General features: G+C 39.1%; 2 protein-coding genes across 5 annotated transcripts in view; both read right to left on the minus strand.

Annotated features, from left to right (window-relative positions):
* LOC132875720 (interaptin-like) overlaps window positions 1-371 on the minus strand; it is a 40,673-nt gene extending 40,302 nt beyond the window's left edge. The window contains exon 1 of the mRNA XM_060912718.1: window positions 147-371. The gene's annotated coding sequence lies outside the window, so the exon portion shown is untranslated. The remainder of the gene's footprint in view (window positions 1-146) is intronic.
* A 2,308-nt stretch (window positions 372-2,679) lies between these two features.
* Window positions 2,680-20,058, minus strand: part of LOC132875721 (uncharacterized) — a 46,042-nt gene continuing 28,663 nt past the window's right edge. For 2 of the 4 annotated variants that reach the window (XM_060912721.1, XM_060912722.1), the window contains exons 6-16: window positions 18,718-18,745; window positions 18,566-18,612; window positions 17,633-17,693; window positions 16,834-16,917; window positions 15,283-15,510; window positions 14,987-15,180; window positions 13,695-13,722; window positions 13,538-13,584; window positions 9,767-9,952; window positions 9,136-9,199; window positions 2,680-4,440 (exon numbers count right to left, since the gene is read on the minus strand). In XM_060912721.1, the coding sequence (XP_060768704.1) occupies window positions 3,515-4,440; window positions 9,136-9,199; window positions 9,767-9,952; window positions 13,538-13,584; window positions 13,695-13,722; window positions 14,987-15,180; window positions 15,283-15,510; window positions 16,834-16,917; window positions 17,633-17,693; window positions 18,566-18,612; window positions 18,718-18,745 (1,893 nt within the window). In that variant the 3' untranslated portion in view covers window positions 2,680-3,514. The remainder of the gene's footprint in view (window positions 4,441-9,135; window positions 9,200-9,766; window positions 9,953-13,537; window positions 13,585-13,694; window positions 13,723-14,986; window positions 15,181-15,282; window positions 15,511-16,833; window positions 16,918-17,632; window positions 17,694-18,565; window positions 18,613-18,717; window positions 18,746-20,058) is intronic. The other 2 variants (XM_060912724.1, XM_060912723.1) reach the window with 2 other exon arrangements.

Here is a 20,058-nt window from a genome sequence, read left to right on the forward strand (position 1 = left end):
GTTAATTAATATATTTTACAAAATGGCTTCTTACAACTTAATTGCATAATTTAACTTAATATGTTGTACTGGCGTTATATTTTATTTAAATGAACCGGATCAGAAGTAGTATCTCTGAAATTTCTGTGAATCAGAAAAACACTTACCGGAAGTGGCTGCGCTCGGGGCGGGGGAAACACGTCAGAGTCAGAAAGTGAGCCAAAATGATTTTTGAGGCGCAACGAACAGAGCAGTGCCGTGTTTCTGCTTTCTCGTGGTGTTTATTCTGTTACTTTACGCCATCAAAGCGCCTCAAGCTGCGCAAACGGTCAGCGAGAGGCTCAGCAGGACGGAGCCCATTTCCGGTTTCACTTTGTTTCCTGGAGAGCTCAGAGCCTGTTCCCCGCTGGAGAGACGAGTGAAGCCATCTGGCCGCAATCTTACCACTCACACCGTGTGGATTTGGTTTATATGTTAAAGCGTCGTATCCGATCAAATTTGCCCTAAGAAAAGTGTTTCTTGACTTTTTTCCCCCCTTTCATCACTATATATATATATATATATATATATATATATATATATATATATATATAAAATGTGTGTGTGCCTCACAGCAAGAAGGTCCTGGGTTCGAGCCCAGCCTTTCTGTGTGGAGTTTGCATGTTCTCCCCGTGTCCACGTGGGTTTCCTCCGGGTGCTCCGGTTTCCTCCACAGTCCAAAGACATGCAGGTTAGGTTAACTGGGGACTCTAAATTGACCGTAGGTGTGAATGGTTGTGTCTCTATGTGTTAGCCCTGCGATGACCTGGCGACTTGTCCAGGGTGTACCCTGCCTCTCGCCCATAGTCAGCTGGGATAAGCCTCGGTCACAACCGGCCGTACGTGCTCCTACGGCCGATCTACGTGCAAGAAACGCACGGAGGGCGCGCGTGTGACATGCTGATTTTCGAGCCATAGATTGGCCGCAGAGGTTCTTTGTCATGTCAAACAAAATCTACGGGCGCTTACTTTTTTTCAGGTTGCAAGACAAACTTACGGCCAACGTGCGTCTTTCTCCACGAACAAAAAAAAAACCACAGCGATTTGGGAAACGCCAAAAATCGCACAGCCAAAAAATCGTACGTCCAGTTGTGACCTAGCTATAGGCTCCAGCTTGCCTGCGACCCTGTAGAACAGGATAAGCGGCTACAGATAATGGAGATATATAATATTAGGCTGCATCAGTTGCCTTCACTTTCATAAAATCTGATGCATTTTTGTTTGGGTGTTCCTTTTCACCAATAAAGACATCCTATAAAATTTTTTGACCATATTCAAAAGTCTAATGGTGGCACCATGAGGTTCATTTTTTGCCAAAAAACGCTTATTTTATGTTTTCGCGTAAGGTTTGAATCACAATGCTGGACTCCATTTATTGATTTCTTGTGACCCAGAGATCATGTTAAGAACCTTTGCAAGGGATTGAGAAGCATTAATGTGATTCATAATACATTTGTATTGTTTAAAAGTAGTTGAACAATGATTCAATGAACAGCTAAAACTCAAACTGTGCTTGATAATATATTTAGAATATATACTACAAATGTGTATCTAAGATATTTGGTCTACTCTATAAGGTGCCATAATGTTTCATGAAAAGTGATCGAAATTTTGTCATAAAAGTCATAAAATAGCAGCTTTTTCCATAACTTTGAGCTCCTAGTGCCACCATTACACTTTTGAATTTTGTCAAAATATTTCACCCAGTGTGTTTTCTTACCAAAAGGAACATAAAAACAAAAATGCATCATGATCGGAGGAACTTTTCATTTTTAGGGGGCAACTGATGCACACGCCTGCTGTTTGATGTAGTTCTCTAATCCGCCAATCCCTTGACAGCAGCACATTGCATCAAATCATGCAGATAGAAATCAAGAGCTTCAGTTAATGTTCACAATGTTCAAACATCAGAATGGGAAAAATTGTGATCTCAAAGTGTGACTTTCACTGTGGCATGGGTGTTGATTTGAGACAGATGGACTGGTTTGAATATTTCAGAAACTGCTGATCTCCTGGGGGTTTCACACACAACAGTTTCTAAAGTTTACGCAAAATGTTACAAAAAACACTGAGTGAGCGACAGTTCTGTGGGTGGAAACAAGCACCTTGTTGATAAGAGAGGGCAGAGGAAATGGCCAGATTGGTTTGAGCTGCCAGGAAGGATATACTAACTCATATAATCACTCTTTACAACCACGGTAAGCAGAAAAGCATCTCAGCATGGAACAGCAGAAGACCACATTGGGTTCCACTCCTGCAGCCAAGAACAGGAATCTGAGAGTCAAGAACAAGTTCCTATTAAAGTGGCCAGTTGGTGTACATCGTTCAAGTCTGTGAAATACTGTAGTTATGACAGAAATGACAGTTATAGAAAAAATATAATCAAGAATCATCCAATAAGCTGCCCAGTCAGAACTGAAGAATCATCAGTGCTGTAGTATAACATGCATTAACCACTTATAGTTGTAAGTTTGTGTGGTTTCCAGAATGAGAAGTTAAATTGTTGGCTTTCTCTCCCATAGTGTTTGCTTGGTCATTAAACTGATGAAGTGACATTAAAGAAAGATGAAGTTATACATTTGGAGCATGATGCTTTCACCATAATTCAGGTCATAACTGCAAATTTACTGGAACATACCAAAGTAAATATTTACAAACAGCTTTCCACAACTTCTGTTTATTTCAACTTATGCAAGAGCCAATCAATATCATACTGTATCACTTGGGTTAGAGCGAGGAAAGTAGGAGATAAATTAGTACACCACTGGACTGGGAGACAGTTTTGAAAAATGGAACTTGTGTGTATATAGATATGCAAGATTTTACAACACAATAGACAAATGAAGGTGCGCGTGTGTGTTCATTCATGCAATCTAACAAGTAGGACAGTGACTAATCATCATCTTTTATCTTCTGCTTGTACTTTGAGGTGTCACAGGGAGTTGGAGACACCGGTCAAGGGCATGGTGGGCAGCTTCTGTAGTAGACAGGTCATAGGTTCTGAGGGTTTCCCTCACGCCATCAATTCAGCATTTGCGAGGCCACCCTCAAGCTCAGGTCTCTGAGCTCCTTTTGTTGTAGGCTCTAAAAGCATGATGATGGATTCACATCCTACTGAGACGGCCAAACCATTTGATACGTTGTTGTTGAACGTGATCATGGATTGATCTTGTGCCCACTATTCTCCTTATTTCTTCATTCCTTATTCTATCATGTCTGGTCTTATTGGCTGCTTTGTTTAGACATCTCTGAAAGTGTGTGCGAGAGTGTGACTAATCACAATTGGAAAATCAGGTAGGGCATTCAGGGCTGAGCTGGTAGCATTCTCTACTTTAATAGTCTAATACTTTGATTACTCATTCTCTACTACATATAACACTGCATTCTATTTTAGATTATTTAGCATTACACAGGACAAATATTTAACTGGGAAAGGGAAAAGTGTACTGAAATCTTGGGCTACTGTAAAGAGGATTTAGAAGCTAATTTATGCATCCTAAAGGATATAAAATGCATCCTTCTTGAATTCCTCAAGCTGTCTGTCCTTCTCCTCAAGCTGTCTTTTCATTTCCTCAAGCTTTCTGTCCTTCTCCTCAAGCTGTCTTTTCATTTCCTCAAGCTTTCCGTCCTTTTGTTCAATCTCTTCTTGCATACGAGAACTCAAAACACTTCTCCAGAGTTCATGTAAGGAAGTCTTCATGTTGCTTCTCTCTGCCTCCATATTTAACTTCTCTTGTTTCATGTTTGTCATCACTTCAGTTGCTGGGTCATCAAGGTTCTCTAGCATCTCACTCATCTTAATCTTTCTCATCCAAGCTAGAGTCTTCAGATAAATCTCATTGCTGTAGAATTTCTCGCTGCTTCCATCCACCATTTTCTTTATCTTCTCAAGCAGCTCAAAGACCTGAGAACCATCTCCACTATCCTGAATGTTAAGAAAGTGAAACCTGTTCCCATATTTCTCTACAAATCTCTGGTCTCCTGATTGGATTGATTTCTCACTCTTCTGACTTTCATCAGTAATAGTGAAAAGTATCATGGTGTGTCTGAAACAGTGCTCTCCAAAAATCTTTTCCATCACATTCAATTCCTCTTTGATATCAACTACTTTTTCTTCTGAATGTTTTACAGGTATGACCAGGAGGAAGGCATGAGGTCCTGGCTGAGACAGTTGGACACAGTGTTCCATGTCTTCTCTTAGTTTCTCCCAAGACAGTCGAGAAAAGAACCAGTCAGGAGTGTCGACTACAGTCACCTTCCTCCCAGCCACCTCCCCCTGTGCGCTGTCACTGTGCTGGGTGGATTGAGATGCAGCTGTAGATGCAGCAGCCTGGCCGCTCTCCTGTTTGCCCAGGATGGTGTTTTTTGCTGAATTTTTCCCAGAGTCCTTTTTCCCCAACACCACCAACCTGACTTCAGAAACTGGAAAATACAGAATTTTTTTATGCATAATTTGAAATGAAAAGGCGTATTGGGGGGGGGGGGGGGGAGTAAATACATGTTATCTGTGGTGCTAGCAGTAGGATTATGAAATCACATCGTGATTAGTTTTTCTGCTGTGTGTTCTATTTTCTCAGTGTTCTATCTTTTTCTTGTGGAAAAACATTAAAATAGTGACCAGACAACCTGCTGATGTCTCACATTAACACTAATCTATATTCAAATACAGTATTAATCCTATAATACTAATAACACTTAAACTTATTTAATTTATTTATTCTTTTTTTTAAGCATATTACACCGCCCTGCATCATTTTTGCTAACTCAAAGGTGAAGGACGTTTTACACTAATTTTTGGGTGCTGATTTCAGGAAAAATGTCAGTTTCTAGCACGTCACATTTAGTGACAAAATGTGTTATCTGTGTGACTGATTTAAAGGCATTTTTAGTGAGCGAGGTGAGAGTTACAATAAAGACAGATCTATGAGAAAGTCTTAACTTGTCACAGTTTAGCCAAGCCCTGTGGATATAAGGGTAGGGTTAGGGTTAACCCTAACCCTGATTATAATCATCTACTGAAGCTCCAGACCTGCAGAGACACTGTCCCAGTGCAACCCACTCACGGAAGTCTAAGAAGAGGAAATTCACCCCATATTTGTTTAAAGATTAGATTAGATTAGAGAAAAACTTATAGATAAATTAAATTATTTAGTCAGTCACCAATTGTGCAAGTTCTCCCACTTAAAAAGATGAGAGAGGCCTGTAATTTTCATCATAGGTATACCTCAACTATGAGAGACAAAATGAGAAAAAAAAATCCAGAAAATCACAGTCTGATTTTTAAACAATTTATTTGCAAATTATGGTGGAAAATAAGTATTTGGTCAATAACAAAAGTTCATCTCAATACTTTATTATATACCCTTTGTCGGCAATAACAGAGGTCAAACGTTTTCTGTAAGTCTTCACAAGGTTTTCACACACTGTTGCTGGTATTTTGGCCCATTCCTCCATGCAGATCTCCTCTAGAGCAGTGATGTTTTGGGGCTGTTGCTGGGCAACACGGACTTTCAACTCCCTCCAAAGATTTTCTATGGGGTTGAGATCTGGAGACTGGCTAGGCCACTCCAGGACCTTGAAATGCTTCTTATGAAGCCACTCCTTCGTTGCCCGGGCGGTGTGTTTGGGATCACTGTCATGCTGAAAGACCCAACCACGTTTCATCTTCAATGCCCTTGCTGATGGAAAGAGGTTTTCACTCAAAATATCACGATACATGGCCCCATTCATTTTTTCCTTTACACGGATCAGTCGGGTCCCTTTGCAGAAAAACAGCCCCAAAGCATGATGTTTCCACCCCATGGTTCACAGTAGGTATGGTGTTCTTTGGATGCAACTCAGCATTCTTTCTCCTCCAAACACGACAAGTTGAGTTTTTACCAAAAAGTTCTATTTTGGTTTCATCTGACCATATGACATTCTCCCAGTCCTCTTATGGATCATCCAAATGCTCTCTAGCAAACTTCAGACAGGCCTGGACATGTACTGGCTTAAGCAGGAGGACACGTCTGGCACTGCAGGATTTGAGTCCCTGGCGGCGTAGTGTGTTACTGATGGTAGCCTTTGTTACTTTGGTCCCAGCTCTCTGCAGGTCATTCACTAGGTCCCCCCATGTGGTTCTGGGATTTTTGCTCACCGTTCTTGTGATCATTTTGACCCCACGGGGTGAGATCTTGTGTGGAGCCCCAGATCAAGGGAGATTATCAATGGTCTTGTATGTCTTCCATTTTCTAATAATTGCTCCCACAGTTAATTTCTTCACACCAAGCTGCTTACCTATTACAGATTCAGTCTTCCCAGCCTGGTGCAGGTCTACAATTTTGTTTCTGGTGTCCTTTGACAGCTCTTTGGTCTTGGCCATAGTGGAGTTTGGAGTGTGACTGTTTGAGGTTGTGGACAGGTGTCTTTTATACTGATAACGAGTTCAAACAGGTGCCATTAATACAGGTAAAGAGTGGAGGACAGAGGAGCCTCTTAAAGAAGAAGTTACAGGTCTGTGAGAGCCAGAAATCTTGCTTGTTTGTAGGTGACCAAATACTTATTTTACTGAGGAATTTACCAATTAATTCATTAAAAATCCTACAATGTGATTTCCTGGATTCTTTCCCCCCATTCTGTGTCTCATAGTTGAAGTGTACCTATGATGAAAATTACAGGCCTCTCTCATCTTTTTATGTGGGAGAACTTGCACAATTGGTGGCTGACTAAATACTTTTTAGCCCCACTGTACATATACAAATATAAAAAAGAATAAGATGTGGGGAAGAGGGGAAAAAAAGTCCAGCAGAAGAGGTAGCACTGTTAGAGTCATTGTTGTGAGGGTGCTGTAATATTTAATGAAATATATGTATAGGACTTGTATCAGATTTCTGTTTCATATTGCATATATTTTTTAGGTAATATCCCTTTTAACTATTTACTATGCTATTATACCTAAGTTCTGCCTTATTTTAATCAATATTTAATATTCTATATGAACATTTAAAAATATTTTATAAGGGAATATCTGTAATTTTCTGTATTTTGTAGAAAGCTGACATTTAGAAATACAGCAGATATATTAAATATGCCTCTATCTTAAAAACTTGAGGTCCAGGAAATTTTTGGACAGTATTTTTGAAATCAGCACCTTCACATTTGGTTATATAGCTAGTTTAAAATTAAACAGCATCTCTAAAAATAAAATTAATTTCACTGACATTAATAATTACTCGAATTACAACCCTGATTCCAAAAAAGTTGGGACAAAGTACAAATTGTAAATAAAAACGGAATGCAATAATTTACAAATCTCAAAAACTGATATTGTATTCACAATAGAACATAAACAACATATCAAATGTTGAAAGTGAGACATTTTGAAATTTCATGCCAAATATTGGCTCATTTGAAATTTCATGACAGCAACACATCTCAAAAAAGTTGGGACAGGGGCAATTAGAGGCTGGAAAAGTTAAAGGTACAAAAAAGGAACAGCTGGAGGACCAAATTGCAACTCATTAGGTCAATTGGCAATAGGTCATTAACATGAGTGGGTATAAAAAGAGCATCTTGGAGTGGCAGCGGCTCTCAGAAGTAAAGATGGGAAGAGGATCACCAATCCCCCTAATTCTGCGTCGACAAATAGTGGAGCAATATCAGAAAGGAGTTCGACAGTGTAAAATTGCAAAGAGTTTGAACATATCATCTACAGTGCATAATATCATCTAAAGATTCAGAGAATCTGGAAGAATCTCTGTGCATAAGAGTCAAGGCCAGAAAACCAAACTGGGTGCCCGTGATCTTCGGGCCCTTAGACAGCACTGCATAACATACAGGCATGCTTCTGTATTGGAAATCACAAAACGGGCTCAGGAATATTTCCAGAGAACATTATCTGTGAACACAATTTACCGTGCCATCCGCCGTTGCCAGCTAAAACTCTATAGTTCAAAGAAGAAGCCGTATCTAAACATGATCCAGAAGCGCAGACGTCTTCTCTGGGCCAAGGCTCATTTAAAATGGACTGTGGCAAAGTGGAAAACTGTTCTGTGGTCAGACGAATCAAAATGTGAAGTTCTTTATGGAAATCAGGGACGCCGTGTCATTTGGACTAAAGAGGAGAAGGACGACCCAAGTTGTTATCAGCGCTCAGTTCAGAAGCCTGCATCTCTGATGGTATGGAGTTGCATTAGTGCGTGTGGCATGGGCAGCTTACACATCTGGAAAGACACCATCAATGCTGAAAGGTATATCCAGGTTCTAGAGCAACATATGCTCCCATCCAGACGACATCTCTTTCAGGCAAGACCTTGCATTTTCCAACATGACAATGCCAAACCACATACTGCATCAATTACAGCATCATGGCTGCGTAGAAGAAGGGTCCCGGTGCTGAACTGGCCAGCCTGCAGTCCAGATCTTTCACCCATAGAAAACATTTGGCGCATCATAAAACGGAAGATACGACAAAAAAGGCCTAAGACAGTTGAGCAACTAGAACCCTTCATTAGACAAGAATGGGTTAACATTCCTATCCCTAAACTTGAGCAACTTGTCTCCTCAGTCCCAGACGTTTACAGACTGTTGTAAAGAGAAAAGGGGATGTCTCACAGTGGTAAACATGGCCTTGTCCCAACTTTTTTGAGATGTGTTGTTGTAATGAAATTTAAAATCACCTAATTTTTCTCTTTAAATTATGCATTTTCTCAGTTTAAGCAATTGATATGTCATCTATGTTCTATTCTGAATAAAATATGGAATTTTGAAACTTCCACATCATTGCATTCCGTTTTTATTTACAATTTGCACTTTGTCCCAACTTTTTTGGAATCAGGGTTGTAAATCAGCACAGATTTAACAGATTTATGGCCTAATTTATGATCATTATTTATGAATATGATCTGACAATTAACACTTAAGACCAAAGTTGACAGCATTCAAAGGCCAAGCTTTTGTTACGTTATTAAGTTTTGGATTAAATCTGTTTCATTCACCTGACCACTTAAACAGTCTGTGTGTAATAATAATAATAATAATAATAATAATAATAATGACCCACCAAAACCCTCAGAACACACTTTTTAAATCACTGTTTACCAACTGCTGACTTAAAGTTCAGACATACTGAATACATACAGTCATTCTCATTCGTCTTCAGCGCCTGCATCTTTTCTGTCTTGTCTTCTTGCTGATTTGTGACCTACAAAAAAGTACAAGACACATTTTTTAATCAAAAGTATAAAGTAAAATGTAATGCACACGTCTCTTGAACAAATCAGATTCCTAAGATTGTACTGTGATTATCATTAATAATATCATTCAACTGCAAAATTTTACACTGTTGCTAAAATGACTGGGTCATGCTTATCCATCACTCATAAGTGTGCATGCTTTCAGAATGATCGTTAGTATCATTAGTTTTCTGCCCTTTAGCTCCAACACTGCGTCAAGAATGATGACCAACAAAACAGAGCTTTTAAGCTTTTATTTTCCTTTGGTATTAAAATGATTATATTACTAAACGACATATGATAACTATAAATTCAGAAAGAGTGGCTTCACATGGAAAATAATGAACAGTAAAAAGAAGTACTAAAATCATGTTTTGCGGCTTTTATGAATTCATTCTCAAAGAGAATAATGCAATAATTTGCTCCCCACATGCTACAAATCCATAAAACAGATTCTTAGACAGATTATTTTAGTTGTTTTGTAGATAGTTTTTCCAATATATTTTATTATTACAATATTAAAGTCAGAGTGTTACCGTAGTGCATCCAGCAGGAAAAGGCCAAGACGGCAACCAACCTGAAACTATTGGAATAGTTAAATAATAACAAATTAATAGCAACAACAGCACATTTTTATTGTGATCCCTTCTAAATGTGCAGAAACTATAATCATTTAAAATAGATACATTACATGGATTACCTGACCAAGGAAACCATGGCTCCTAAAAGAAGAAAGTAAACATATCAATAACAAGCATTTTCACTTTTTCAGAACACTCAATGCTTTTAATTATCATACTGCCATTTTAATACATTTGAAGCTGAGCAGAATATACTGTACAGGTGTTCAGTGTACAGGATTCAAACTGTCTGTACTTGTTTCTCGCTCACACTCGACCACTCGCAAAACTGGATATTTTTGCATCCCAATTTGTAAATGATTGCATACTTTCTTAAAACTGATTACACTCAGGTTCAAAACCAGATGGACAGCTATACTGAACTACAACCAAATGTATAATAGTTAAAATAGTTGTGAAAACAAAGAGAAATTTTTATTTTATTAACATAATCTAGGTGGTGCTGTGATTAGCGCTGTCGCCTCACAGCAAGAAGGTTCTGGGTTCGAACCTGACGGCTGACTATGGTCTCCTGTCCCTGCATGGGTTCCTCCGGTTTCCTCCCACAGTCCAAAAACATGTGGATTCAGTCTACTGGCTACTCTAAATTGCCCATATGTGTGAATGTGAGTTTGAATGGTTGTTTGTCTCTGTGATAGACTGAAGACCTGCCCAAGGTGAACCCTGCCTCTTGGATAAGTGGTACAGATGATGGATGTCAACATAACCTACCTAGTCAGAGATTAGGCACTTAAATGTGTCCAATAATATATTAGCTATTATTCTATCTACAGTCACTGGATATGAGCAATGGCATGTTCTGATTGGCTACGCTACTACTAGGCTATCAGCTCAAATGGACCCTTTTCACGTGACGTCACGACAAACGCAGCCGCCATTTTGGACATGTACTACCAGTAGTTTACCACAGCCAGCATTGAGGAACGGCAGCAAAGAAAGTGTTTATTTTCAGCAAGACTTCCATCATGCCACTATATTGTTGTGCACCTGGATGTAGTAACCATCAACACACAAGGCAAGGGTTATCATTTTATCGGATCCCGACGGAGAAGATGGATAGCGGCCATTAAAAAAAATTAACAGATTGGCAGCCCTCGGCATACCAGCGCTTGTGCAGTGACCACTTTGTTGGAGGTAAGACGAATAAAATTAGCCAGAAAAGGCATTACATTGCTGTTAACATTCTGTGGCGGCGAGTGTGTAACCAAATAGGCTAAAATAACCCATTGTAACCTCTTTGTTCTTCTGTAGTAGCTATTAGCTAACGACATTAGCTAGCGTTGTGTTCCTTTGCTGTTGGTAGACTGTAGGACAGATCAGAGGCAGTGTCCTACAAACAGCGCTTAATTTGAGGGGGAGCAAGCCGGAGCGCGCGCCGGAACCTCGGGCGTTGGCTCCGGCAGCTATTTACACTGGATCCAGTGATCCGACACCTCTTTTGACTATGTAACAAAAAAAAAAAAAACAACCCAAATAATTAAATAAAAAATGCAAGTTTATTTAGTGTTAATGTCTGATTTTGATATCTGCCTTGTTGGTGATTTCTCTCATGAAACGACATCCACAAAATATCTGCAGATGAACTTAATTTGCAGTGTTATTACAAAACATGCCCAGAAGCGCAGCGCCCCGCCCCCTTTTTTCCGCACCGGAGCCGCTCATCCTCTGCGCTCCGGGACCTCCCACTTTACAAATTAAAGCACTGCCTACAAATAAGTGTTCAAAACAAGAGGAACATGTATTTGTCTCTTAAATCCAGGCTGTTCCCTGTAATCTGTAACAACGGTTGGAGAAAGTAATGGCAAATAGTGAGTGCACAAACCATAGAAGGTAAACTGTACACAGCGCCAGGGCAGTGTGATGGTATGTCTACTTTTAGATTGTGTTAGCTTATCAATGAACACACTCATCATTCGACGAGTTTCACGTCTTTACGACGGATACTTAAATGTGTGTTAGGTATTATTGTTGCAGTCTAAGCAGTCATTGTAGCAGCTAGATGAGCGAGAACCGAAAGGGTCTGTGCCATAAACCGTTATTTCTGTACGGCGTTGCTAATGTGTCGTTACTGTTGTTATTTCTCCCTCTGCTCACCCTGTAAATGCCCTACGTCGCTGGATAGCGAAGGTGTTTTCTGCATCTCGCTCCTTTTTCTTGTATGTTCTCCGTTTGTCGCCTTCCTCGCATTCAAACCAATTCGAGCCGAAGTCCGCTACATGTCCAAAATGGTGGTCGCGTTTACGAAGGTCACGTGACTGAAAAGGGTCTATACCGTGAGTAGAGAAAAACAAAATGGCAGCAAATGTTGCTGAACCAACTGAGGATGAAATAAAAGCTCTACTCAAAAACAAAACCCCAAAAAATACAAAAAAAGCAACAAAATATGGAATGAAAGTATTTGATGATGGTAAGAACAAATCTTTTTTAATTTTTCAAGAATTATTATTATAATCACGCTTTTCACAAATTGCTACTGTCATTTCACCAGTTTGTTTACATTCTTCATCTTGAAGCATTAAAATTTCTTTAGACTGGTTCAAAAGCTCAAAGAAGTTTGAAAATTACAGAACTGAAATGTCCAAGGAAGAATTAAATAATAGGGGATTAAATAATCTCCTGTACCAAGTGTCACAAAAATACCAAGAATACACAACATTGTAGACTTGTGCCTTATTTGTGCATGTGTGCTATGGTCATGGAAGCAGATCACCAGTAAAACAACCTACCAAGTTCAAACACTTACCAGAAGCAAGTTCATATTCAGGTATCTTCTGATTGGCCTGACTTTCCCCTGGGTCACGTGGGTGTTGACATCGTAATCATTTTTAATGAATGTTCTATAATAATGCATCATTATATATATATATATATATATATATATATATATATATATATATATAGTGTGTGTGTGTGTGTGTTTTTAAATTAAAACACATTCTACTTCAATCAATATACTACATGGCCAAAAATATGCAGACACCTGACCACACCCATATGTGGTTCCTCGCCAAACTGTTGTGGAAAGCACACAATTGCACAGATTATTTGTTCTGTTTGTTCTTTGTCTATTTCAGCATGACAGTGTCCCTGTGCACAAAGCAATCTCCATGAAGACATGGTTTGCAAAGTTTGGAGTGGAAGACCTCAAGTGGCCTGCACAGCCCTGACCTCAACCTCACTAAACACCTTTGGGATGAACTGGAACACTGACTGCACCCCAGGCCTCCTCACCCAACATCAGTGCCTGACCTCACTAATGCTCTTCTAGCTGAATCCCACACTCCAAAACCTAGTGGAAAGCCTTCCTAGAACAGTGGAGGTTACCATAATGGCAAATGGTAACTAAACTGGGAATGGAATGGGCTGTTGGAGTAAAAAAATAAACAAATAAAACCCACAGCTATACTTTGAAATAAAAACATAAAATCTCACAGAAACAAATAATTTTGCCTTAAACAAATCTATGACATAAGTATACTGGACCACGTATTTTCATTGCTAATTGACTGAGTTCACTGACTTCTGTTCTACAGTACTTTTCTGGGAAAAAAAAAAGACCAACAAACAACTGTCAACACAGATTCAGAGAGAGGAGGACAGGAGACAAAGTAATGAATTGTGACAATGTTTTGTTATTCTAAGTAACCTGTGTGTTTTCATACTCACCTGGGAGGAAGGTCCTTGCTCATTACTACTGTCACTTCTGGATAATCCTAAAAAGCAAAATCAAGTCTATTAACTCTTTTCCATTCATCATAACCTTAATTTTTGAAAAAAAAATTATAGTTAATATTATATATACATATTGATATATAAATGTTACCTTTCAAGAACATTAATTCTTTTTGCATCTAATAAAATAAAACAAGTTAAAACAGATATATCCATTGAAATATTCAGTGAACAACATAGATACAGGAATTACTAGAATCCTGAAGTTCAGATTTGATTTGAACATATTCATACAATGCGAGCTCATCAGTCAAGCACAGTGGACGTGGTGTCATGGCTTGGGCTTGCATGGCTACTGTTGAAATGGGCTCAGTTTTCTACTAATGATGTAACTCATGATGGTGGTCTACAGAAGTCTACAGAAACATTCTGGCTGCCCATTTATTTGATTTAGAAATGCATCCAATCTAATTGGGAGGAACTTCATCATGCAGCAAGTCAGAGACCCAAAACACACTGCCAACACAACAAAGGACTTCATCAGGGGAAAAGTGGAAGGTTTAAGACTGGATAAAAAATACTCAGACACTGGCTTTACTGATCCTCAGACTGATATTGAGACTGGTCAACACTTAACCCATCCTGCCATGGATGTATGCTTATGCAGCCAGAGAACCAACATCATCTGCAATATGTACCCAGTGAACACTGTTTAAATCACTTAGGGACACGTCCCTCTACTCGGAACTCCTACTTCCTGTTTGGATTTGGACTATTGGACTTAAATCTCAATTCTGAGGCATCCCACCCCCATTCTGGCCAGGCCACAAATTGCAAACACCCAGGCTCGTCTGTAACTGTTAAACAGAGGAAAATCCCTAAGGCATACCTTGAAGCTATACGAAAATATAAAGAAGCTGACTGCAGACAAAACTCTGATCAAATTCTGGAACTGACGCCATGCACAACAGTTCTGAAAGCACCACAATGTGACCGAGGCCTGAGCCCACATCCCCACACGCACGTTGTTGAATTCCTTCCTTTATCGTCTGCCTCACTTCCTGTGTTTACCCACACCCGTTTTATTCACCCTATTTAAGCTCTGCGTTTTCCCTCCTTAGTTGCTGAGCAGTATGTTGTTGTATGGTTACTGTTATGCTGTTGCATTTGCACTGTGAGTAGTTTATTGGTGATGTTAAGGTACGATCGTACATTATATACTATTATGATTATATATAAATGCTAATAAGATGTCACATTGCTTCATGAATAGTTCTAGGTGTAAATATCACTTCACTGTAAATCACTGTTTTTACATGCATTCATTTTTAGTTCTGTGTCTTTTTTAAAGAATAAACATCACCCCTTATTCATGGGAATTCAAAGTATAAAGACACAGTAAAGATTCATTAAAATGCTTTGATTCAAAGATTAATTAAATACCGGTGGTTCTGTCTGCATTTTAATGTGTTTAAAGATGTCATCATTTTTCTTGCACTGCAGTAATCCCTGATCTTCATGGAACAGACAGTCGAAGGTGATTATATTCGTTGTGTTTACAGCTCTGCTGCTGTCTGGTGCAACATACTCTGGATCAAACGTGTGATGGAGCACCACCAGAACAGCAGGTTTTGTGGCTTTGGGGGAGAGAAAAAAAAACATGCAAATATTATTTAACACACACACACACACTAAAATGAGTTTAAACAGCAAATAATTTTGAAAAGATGGTCAACTACCTGAAGTATCATGAAGCTTTTTCACGGCTGCTTCAATGTCAGTTCCAGCTTGTGAAACGACAGGGCAGAAAGCCAGAATGAAATCACACGCACTCACTGTCTCCACCTTCTCCAGCCAGTTTGCTTCATTTTTGAGCCGAGTTACGAAGTGTTCATCAGACTTCAATGTCTTTCCAGTTAGAAGAATGAAGTACTTCTTCCCTAACGATACTGTTGTGGTCATCTTTCCTTTGAATAAAGACAAATAATCTCTTAGCATTTCCACTTTAAATAATAAAGTGGGGCGGCACGGTGGTGTATTGGTTAGCGCTGTCGCCTCACAGCAAGAAGGTCCTGGGTTCGAGCCCCGGGGCCGGCGAGGGCCTTTCTGTGTGGAGTTTGCATGTTCTCCCCATGTCCGCGTGGGTTTCCTCCGGGTGCTCCGGTTTCCCCCACAGTCCAAAGACATGCAGGTTAGGTTAACTGGTGACTCTAAATTGACCGTAGGTGTGAATGTGAGTGTAAATGGTTGTCTGTGTCTATGTGTCAGCCCTGTGATGACCTGGCGACTTGTCCAGGGTGTACCCCGCCTTTCGCCCGTAGTCAGCTGGGATAGGCTCCAGCTTGCCTGCGACCCTGTAGAAGGATAAAGCGGCTAGAGATAATGAGATGAGATGAGATAATAAAGTGGGTTTTTAAAAGTAGGTTTTTTTTAAAGAGGGTTTTTAAAAATAGTTAATTTAGCCCAAGAAGTAGGATAATTTCTCTAACCATAAAGGAACATTTAATCCTTCAGTTTATCGCAAACATTCAAATTCAAAATCACCAATCACACATGGCTTCCCTGGAAAGGAAGCGTATAAAAATTGTAATCTTAAAAGGAAATAGTAACTACAGCTGTCAGACAAACGTAATGGGGTTTTTAAAAAGTACAATATTTGCCCCTTTGACAGAGTGGAGCAGAAGTACAAAGCGGCATAAAATGTAAACACTCAAGTAAAGTGCAAGCAGATCCAGTCCTCCAGCAACATCAGCCTCAGTTTAGTTGCAAGAATTAACTCAAAAATCTACAACAAAGCAAGAAATGTCATTTCTATTTTTGTGATGAATTCTGACTTTCAGTCAGAGGAGAATTTTCACTGGAGACAGGACTTAAGAAAAAAATACCCCTGATATCGGAGTCTAAACAAATGGCAAACAAATTTCTTTCATTCCATCATCATATTCTTATCAAAACCGAAAGTGAACGTAAGTGTCTTTGATGGACATTTCCCCAGAGGCTGTGCTGTCCACCGAAAACAGTTTGCTTTAAAATGTATGAACAGTGTTATATTGCACCGAGATGAATATTTGATATTGTGATTCATTAAAGTATTGTATTTCAGCTTGCGTGATCTATAATATAGACTATAACTGTTTACATGAGGAAACATTTTAATTACCACATTTTAATCAAATTTTAGCAGAGGATGAGCTTTCCATGTAGTCTTAAAAATATCACCTGTGGATCCCTCATGTGTGTGTGTTAGCAATAAAACACCTTCCAATAAAATTACTAGTCTGACCACTTACCTGCATTCAGAAGTGACTCCATTTTCTTTTCAACTTCTTCCTTTTCAAATGTTTCCAATTGTGTAATCGCTATGTCAAGTTTTTCTGTTGGTAAAAAAGCATGCACATTCTGAAAACTTTTAAATCCAGCTCATGCACTGAGATTGAATGAATGAGTTTTCATGAAATGCCTAAACTGTACAATATAGAATGCATCTTGTAATGTATAGAATTTAGTGCTCTATAAACATGACTTCTAAGGCTGTATTATTCTGTCCATGTTCATTAATGACCTTCTGCTCATTTTATCGTCCATGCTTTTGCTCTCTGCATTTGGTTGACATCACTACATTGGACCCCTTGTATGTTTTTAAGTGATTTGGTATTTTGGACTGCTGGTGTTGAAAATAAAAACGCACCACTTGTATTCACATCTGTGCATTTAAATTATATTATCATATGATATCAACATAAAATCTATGAAAAGACATTTCCTATAAGTTGCATCAGCAAGCTGGCTATCATTACAAGGCACAACCTATTTCAGTACAATTAGGTCACAGAATACACTTGGCTGAAAGAGAATTATTTGATTGGTTATCTCAGCAGCACACCTCACCACGCCTCCTGAAAATATATTCATCCAAACCCAACCCCTTTTTGACAAACATGCAATCTAAGCCACATAATCCCCTGTACCAAGTGTCACAAAAATACCAAGAATACACAACATTGTAGACTTGTGCCTTATTTGTGCATGTGTGCTATGGTCATGAAAGCAGATCACCAGTAAAACAACTTACCAAGTTCAAACACTTACCAGAAGCATGTTCATATTCAGGTATCTTCTGATTGGCCTGACTGTCCCCTGGGTCACATGGCTGTTGACATAGAAGTTATTTTTAATGAATGTTCTATAATAATGCATCATTATATATATATATATATATATATATATATATATATATATATATATATATATATATATATAACACACACACACACACTACAAGTATTTTTAAATAAAAGCACATTCTGTTTCAATAAATATACTACATGGCCAAAAATATGCAGACACCTGACCAGACCCATATGTGGTTCTTTGCCAGACTATTGTTGGAAGCACACAATTGCACAGATTATTTGTGCTGTTTCTTCCTTGTCTGTTCCAGCATGACAGTGCCCCTGTGCACAAAGCAATCTCCATGAAGACATGGTTTGCAAAGTTTGGAGTGGAAGACCTCAAGTGGCCTCCACAGCCCTGACCTCAACCTAACTAAACACCTTTGGGATGAACTGGAACACTGACCGCACCCCAGGCCTCCTCACCCAACATCAGTGCCTGACCTCACTAATGCTCTTCTAGCTGAATGAGCACAAATCCCACACTCCCAAACCTAGTGGAAAGCCTTCCTAGAACAGTGGAGGTTACCATAATGGCACAGGGTGACAAAATCTGGAATGGAATGGGGTATCGGAGTACAAAAATCACAGATATACTTAGAAATAAAAACATAAAATCTCACAGAAACAAATGATTTTGCCTCAAAGAAATCTAGTAAATAAGCTGATTGGACCACGTATTTTGATTGCTAATTGACTGAGTTCACTAAAATCTGTTCTACAGTACTTTTCTGAAAGGAAAAAAAAAGGAGCAAGAAATAACTGTCAACACAGAGGAGGACAGGAGAAAAAGTAATAAATTGTGATAGTGTTTTGTTATTCTTAGTAACCTGTATGTTTGCATACTCACCTGAGAGGAAGGTCCTTGTTCATTACCCCTGATTTTACGGCCCCATTCTAAAAAGCAAAATCAAGTCTCGTAACTGTTTTACATTCATCATAACCTTAATTTTTGAAAAATAATTCCAGCTAATATTATATATACAGATATATAAATGTTACCTTTGAAGTTGATGGCTGATTTTTGCATCTAATAAAACAAAACAAGTTAAAACTGATATATCCATTAAAATATTCAGTGAACAACAAAGATACAGGAATTACTAGAATCCTGAAGTTCAGATTTGATTTGAACATGTTCATACAATGCGAGCTCATCAGTCAAGCACAGTGGACGTGGTGTCATGGCTTGGGCTTGCATGGCTATTTCTGAAATGGGCTCAGTTATCTATTAATGATGTAACTCATGATGGTGGTCTACAGAAATATTTTGTCTGCTAATTTATTTGATTTAGAAATGCATCCAATCTAATTGGAAGGAACTTCATCATGCAGCAAGTCAGAGACCCAAAACACACTGCCAACACAACAAAGGACTTCATCAGGGGGAAAGTGGAAGGTTGAAAATGCATATCCTGGACCAATTTCGTTTTTTTTTTTATATGAAAGTATGTCCCTTTACACACTCATCCAGAAGGGTAATTTTACACAAGGCCATCTGTCTACAGCAGAAACAAAATAAAATAACAAAACGCGTCTGGAAAAATCCCAAGGGAGTCTGGAGCCAGATTCGTGACGTCACCTGCGGAACTGCCAGCAGGCTCCGAGAGCTTGCACGGTTTCAGTGCACAGCCTGTGTAAACCAAGTTTAGTAGCTAGCGATTTTGCATTGAAATATGGAATTGTCACCTTCAGCTTCAAAACCCATGGATTCATGTATCAATGATCATCTATCTATTGTTACATAAATCATATTTTTTCTAATTACTATTATGTATTTATATATTTCATTTAGAAGAGTACTGACTACTGTAGGAGAAAGATTTCATAAGCTACACACATGGAATCGGCTAAGCAGGGTTGTAGATACATTTAATGTGTTTGACAGGTCCCAAGATCTCAAGCCCTGACACGCAGATCCCTTGATACATGTGAAGTAAAATGTAAAGAAAATGTGACCTTGGGTGCTGTGTGAGACGACTGCCTCTCCAGTAGCTCTGTAGTTTTTAGCTCTTTAAACCTCTTTTTTTTCCACCTTTTTACTTTTCTGCTCTTCTTACGAAGACATAGTGTGCTTTTCTTCATATCCCATGCATATTTTTAACTTTAACACGTAACCAGGAGCCAGTTTTCTCGCTTATTCGAGAGAGGAGCTGCTGGCCCTGAAAACAATGGGACGAGCCAGGATACGACACCCCATCCCGGCCAAGCTGAGGAGGAAACTCAGGGGCTGCAAAGCCGGGGCTAAGCTAAAGGCTAGGCTAGCGGACAACCGGCAGCGCTACAAACCATCCATTCCCTCCGGTATCATGGGGAATGTGAACTCGCTGTCGAATAAGGTTG

Source organism: Neoarius graeffei, chromosome 28 (genome assembly GCF_027579695.1).
Source record: "Neoarius graeffei isolate fNeoGra1 chromosome 28, fNeoGra1.pri, whole genome shotgun sequence".
In the NCBI taxonomy this organism is placed as follows: Eukaryota; Metazoa; Chordata; class Actinopteri; order Siluriformes; family Ariidae; genus Neoarius; species Neoarius graeffei.